Source organism: Monodon monoceros, unplaced genomic scaffold, assembly GCF_005190385.1.
Source record: "Monodon monoceros isolate NGI ecotype Baffin Bay Population unplaced genomic scaffold, NGI_Narwhal_1 Super_Scaffold_11, whole genome shotgun sequence".
Taxonomy (NCBI): domain Eukaryota; kingdom Metazoa; phylum Chordata; class Mammalia; order Artiodactyla; family Monodontidae; genus Monodon; species Monodon monoceros.
The window spans coordinates 83,236,947-83,242,946 of record NW_021703767.1 but is presented as its reverse complement, the minus strand read 5'-3'; the positions used below and the strand labels follow the sequence as shown (position 1 = coordinate 83,242,946).

The 6,000-nt window shown below is 40.6% G+C and overlaps 1 protein-coding gene across 1 annotated transcript in view; it reads right to left on the bottom strand.

Annotated features, from left to right (window-relative positions):
* Positions 1 to 459: 459 nt before the first annotated feature.
* Positions 460 to 6,000, bottom strand: part of PARL (presenilin associated rhomboid like) — a 64,743-nt gene continuing 59,202 nt past the window's right edge. The window contains exons 8-10 of the mRNA XM_029214643.1: positions 4,398 to 4,499; positions 4,161 to 4,258; positions 460 to 785 (exon numbers count right to left, since the gene is read on the bottom strand). Of these exons, the coding sequence (XP_029070476.1) occupies positions 674 to 785; positions 4,161 to 4,258; positions 4,398 to 4,499 (312 nt within the window). The 3' untranslated portion in view covers positions 460 to 673. The remainder of the gene's footprint in view (positions 786 to 4,160; positions 4,259 to 4,397; positions 4,500 to 6,000) is intronic.

Genomic DNA, 6,000 nt, shown 5'->3' with positions numbered 1-6,000 from the left:
TATGATGCTCCACTTCAAAGAATGTACATTTTCCAACATAAGATGCTATTAGGCTCAGATTCAAGTCTGAATTTATCCAAGATACTTCCTTCTAATTCTTAATTAGCTACAATTTTAACCTAGAAAGCAAAACCTAAAAATACCTTTCTGTATATGCCACTCACTGCCACAAAACGTTACCTACCTTTTTGGGAAAATTTAGAAAATATTGCAGCTGTTATTTCAGACCCATGCCAGAGAGAAGATGCTCTTAACTTTTACCTGTTAACCAAGCAAGGAAAGGGGTAGGTAAGTAAGAGTAAATATTTAGCAGAGGTGCTAGAAGGCCAACATTAAAAAACAAGCGCCTCTGAGTTCCAATCAGACCTTTCCATGTATTCAAACTATGTTAAATATAATAACGAACAGCAAGATTCCAGGGCAGCATTACTGCTCTTCAAAAGAGACATATACCCGCTATTTACAAACTAGAGATATAAACCTTTATTTCACAACTTTGTCATAATTCATTTTCTAATGAGACATGTACTGGAGACATAATTTAAAATACTGGGAAAGCTAGATGCTCAGTGTCTTCCAGGCAGGAGCAAAGATGTGGTCACTCCAGGGCCGATGCATTCCTAGGGCTTCAGGCAGCATGGACCAGTCGTACCAGTATTGTCCAACCCCAGTTTTACTTAGAGCCACCTCCTTTTTTGGGGCCGTTAGTCCTCATTTCATGCCAAATTTTCACTAGAGGCTCCCTGTTCTTCCAAATGAGTTCATGACCATAAGTAATATACCATCTGGGGAAAAGAAAAACAAACCAGGTCCAACATTCAAACAGTATGACATACAAATGCCAAGTACTATGACGATATCAAGCTGACATTTTAAAAACTGAATGTCACTGTCATTTACTATCCAGCATATTAAAAAAGCTGATTAATTTATTTAATGTAGATCAATGACTTACCTTTAATATACAGAAGACATAAAAGATGGAAATAGGATGGACCATGTGTGACTGCTCCAAAAATGTAAGTACTTCACACACACAACTTTTAATTCACCACAACCCTGCAAATCAAGTATCACTTTTCCCATTTACAAACATGAAGAAATCAAGTCTGAAAGAAAGTCATTTGCCCAAGGCGCTAACAGCTTTTAAGTGGTCAATCAAGCACTCACTAGCAGGATCAGAGTGATTCTAAGCCTGGACTCTTTTTATTATGTCAAGTGTAAGAAATGTCAGAATCAGAATTTACTAATAATGATGGCTATGCTAATTTAAATGTCTCTCCTTCCTCACCTTCAGCCTGGCTACACAAAAGGATCCAAATTCTGCCCACCTTTTAAAATACAGCTCCAATCCCCATCCTCTGTTAAACAATGCCTAAACAATGCCTAAAAGCAGCCTGAAGCAATGAGCCGAGGAAGCTGAAACACTGAGAGGTTTAGTAATTTAACTTGCTCAGGCTGCACAACTAGGAATGACCAAACTGAGACTAGAACCCAAATCTGACCCTGTAACCTGTGCTCTAACCGCGGTGCTACACGTCAGCCTCTCGGGAGCATCTGCTTAAGCTGAGGAACACACAGGGAGTGAGATCAGAAGCCCATGGTCTGGGGTCTGCACGACCAGGAGCTCTACCCGAGGGCAGCACAGGCTGCAGAGAAGCTCAAAGGCACCTGCCTCCCCGGGGAGCTTCCCTGGAGAAGGGGCATTTGGAACGGCTCTTTTAAAAAGCTTCTGTTATTGAAACTTTTATTCTTGCCCTGGTTTCCCCAAACAGATTTCATGTTCCCTGAGGCAGAAACTAGATTTTGTTGATCTTTCATTTTAGACATCTGACTGAAAAAATGCTCTATTCAACTTAATTGATATCAGAATGGCAGTTTAATGTTTTAACATTTTTTTAATGTTTGGAGCATGTGTTTTTTTTTATTACAAAGGGCTTGAATTGTACCTGAATCCTAATTCTCACTAAATATAGTTAACATTTAATCATAAAAAGTCACCATTAAAATTTTGAAAAATAATCAGTAAATTTACAGAAAGAAAAAAAGCATTTTAAAAACATGCAAATTAATAGGCATGTTTACAAAATTCTTTTGGGCTTAGAGTGACGTTCTCTGGTGAACTTAAAACAAGAGAAAAAGGATCATCCTATGATTCAAATGCAATTATAAAACTCTTACAAGAAATGAAACACTTATCGGGAACTCTCCATTAGTAAAGTGTCTTCTCAAATCTTTTTAACCTACTTATTTCAAGCAAAGAGTCAAACACTTTAATCTTACAGGTACTTGTTTTGATTATACTCATAAGTTCAAATGTAATTGGTCATTTGGTTAAATTAAAATTAGGAAAATATTTCAAACTGACTAATTTTTGAGGTATCTTTTTTTCTGTTTGTTTTTGGTAGCAGCCTCACAGTCTAGTGCTCAGTCTGAAACTCCAGCTCTGCAATGACTCACTGTGTGACCTTGGATAACTCCCTTCTTTAAGCAGTTTCCCTTCTGTAAGTTGGACTACCTCACAGGATGTTAAGAGTATTAAATTACTCCTTAGCGTAGGCACACAGCAAATACTCAATATACATTAGCTATCATTACTGCAGCAGTACAAGGTGAAGACCATAAAATGTGGTCAAGGGACATAAAGTCAAAGCAATGTGCAGGAGGTTACTAACAGATCTTTACCTTTTCTAACATCTTTAATCTAGACTGAGGAATCTTCACCATTAAAGATGTTAGAAAAGATGAATTCTAGATATGACCAAGATCTAGTAAATGAAAGGAGTTGAAATTAGAAACAGCAAAGAGAAAGGATTCCTCTGCCTTTCAGATTCTGGACTTTAAAATACATTTGATCCAGTTTTCAGAACAGAAAAAGGTAATCTAATTATAGTTGAGAGGAATAAAAAACTGCTGGGGAAAAGATCCTTTAAGTATACATGGAAGGAGCCAGGTAAATTTAGAGTTCATAAAACAAAACCCCTTTTCATCAGTCTTTATGTTTCTCATACTGTAATACCAGGTCAGTTTTTACTATTTATAATGGGCTGCTGTTAAAGCTCGAACTCACACATGCTATTCTTTAATCATCACTGAAAATTATAAATGGCATAATGGCATTTAGTTCCACCGCCTACTGGGCAAAACAGCTCCACTTAGAATAGATTTTTCTACTTTTTCTTTTTTAATTAAAAAACTAAGGTTTCCCATTGTTGTGAAATAAAGTAAAAACCAAATAAGGGTAAAAGGCAACATTATGCAAGAAAAGAGAGGCCATCAGGGATGCAGCATATCAGACAGACAACAGCTCTGCTGAAGGGCCTCTCACGGTCAGATGGACTCCAGAAGCCCTGAGGAAGTTCTATGACAGTGTCGCTACAGCACTACTATGTTTTAGGCAAGGGTCCATTGCCTGGAGCACAAGTGGGAGATCTTGTAACCACAATGTAACTGTAATCACTGTGGTGTGACAGAGGCGGGGAGGGCTCTGGATCTGGGTTTATTAAACCTCTGCTCTGCTACTTAAGAGCTGTTTGACCTGGGGAAGATCACTTCTGAGCCTCAGTTTCCATCAGTGAAACAGGGGTAATAATTATGTAACGCAAGGTAACTAGCTCAGTGCCTGCAACATAACAGATGCTCAATAAGTAGTCAACACGAGTTTATGCCATCTGGCCTCTACGCCAGTCATGCAGCAGGCACCTGCACAGTCATCGCAAGCAGAGGACCAGATCCACCCACCCAGGGTGTCTGCCCAGCACTGGTGAGGTCAGTGGTAGCCAGGTAGGGGAGATGTGGCTTGAGAGTGGGGAAAGGAATACAGCACAGACTAGTGGGCTGGGCAACAGTCTCCATGAAGGACTAGGAATTTTGACAGTCATGAGTTCAGGTGACTTGAGGTTAAGGGGAGGGTAAAGGCACAGATGGTCTCCCTCTACAAATGACCGAGGCAGGGGCAGGGCCAACAGTCTCACGTTCCCATCTCATATGGTGAAGCTGCTCAAGATCAAAGCAAACCATGTTGCGATTTCCTTGCCCTCCCAACCCCACCTGCCCTGCTTCCATCACAGAAGTAACTGCCTTATTCTGCCTTCCTTAGGGGTGGGGGGAGGGAGATGAGCTGAGAAAGCAGTGTAACAGTCAGTCATACTCAAACTTACATTCCAAAGAGAGCTCCCCCAAGATGTGCTGCATGATCAAAAAATTTCCATCCCAGGATCATTCCTGCTGTATCCACGGCAATAATGGCTTTTAGGGCCTGAAAGCCAGCAAAAGAGAACAGAACTGATACAACTTTGATTCCTCCAGCATTGACATTTCTAATTTAAGGGCAAGAATTCAGTCAATGTAAAAATATCACCACTGTCCCCAGCACTTCACTTCATAAAAATACTCACATTCCCTGCCGTGAACGTGAACATTGGAAGGAAGATAATGGCGAGCCTCCCTTCTGGGATCTTAGTGCAGACAGCTGCAAGGACAGTCATGATTGCGCCCGACTGCAAATTAACACATTGGGGAAGAAATGAAACTCTCATGTGCAACTGCTTAGTGACTATAACGTCTAAAGTAGAAATACTTTTTCCAGAAAGCTTACAAGCCACACATTTCTAGGTTAGCACAAAGTTAAAAAGCTTTCCGTTACTAACGTACAAAATATCAGGCAAAGGGACTCTAAGTCCGTGATATGGTAACCACCTGGCAAGGACTGAACTACAGGCAATAAGATGTAACAACCAGCATGTCAGCAGTTAATGAACTTCAGGGACAGTGTTATGTGTGGCACATACATCATTTCATTTAATGACTAAAAAAGGACTTCTCAAACTTCAACAAAACTCCTCGAGGGACTTCCCTGGTGGCGCAGTTGTTAAGAATCTGCCTGCCAATGCAGAGGACATGGGTTCTAGCCCTGGTCCAGAAGATCCCACGTGTGTGGAGCAACTAAGCCCGTGCGCTGTAACTACTGAGCCTGCGCTCTAGAGCCCGTGAGCCACAACTACTGAGCCCACGTGCCACAACTACTGAAGCCCGCACGCCTAGAGCCTGTGCTCCACAAGAGAAGCCACTGCAATGAGAAGCCCGCACACCGCAATGAGGAGCAGCCCCCAGTCGCTGCAACTAGAGAAAGCCCACGTGCAGCAATGAAAACACAACACAACCAAATAAATAAATAAAAGAAAATTAAAAAAAAAAACCAAATCAAAACTCCTCGAACCAGAGACTGAGCATGAATTTGCCCAAAGAAACCCACACGTGTGGAATTTCTCCCAAATTTAATGCTTTACCATAAATCACGTGAAATTTGTATCCTACTTCATTATAACACTAAACATTTTCCTTAAAACGTTTGACAAATGTTCTGCTCCAGGAAAGCATGCCAAATTTATCCCATGGCTCTGCATGACACGCCCCCCCCATCACAGCATCCTCCCAGGGACATACATGCATCCACCTGCTTGAGAAGCACTTTCCCCAACAGCCTTGTATTTGAGAATAAAAATTGAAACTTAAAAACCTTATGACCAGTAAGTCAACCATTTCTTGTTATAATTGAAATTATAATTGCTGTATAGTTTTATCGTCTATTGTGTTTTTCCACATTGCTACATAACCTTCATAATTTAAATTGATAATGGCTATGGAAATCTCCTGGATAAATTATGATAATTTAACTAAACTTTCTTAATGTTACACATGTTCCTAATTCCTCTAAATGCTACAATACTTGAGAAATTGGATCATAATCCCTTGTTTACATTAAATCTCACAATAATCATTCATTCAAATACTTGAGTCCTACCAGGCACTATGCTAGATGATTGGGATACAAAGGGGAACAAAATTGACAGTCCCTGCCTTAATGGAGCTTACAGACTGGCATGAAAGACATAAATGAGTAAAAACAACAAAATAGGGCTTCCTTGGTGGCGCAGTGGTTGAGAGTCCGCCTGCCGATGCAGGGGACACGGGTTCGTGCCCCGGTCCAGGAAGATCCCA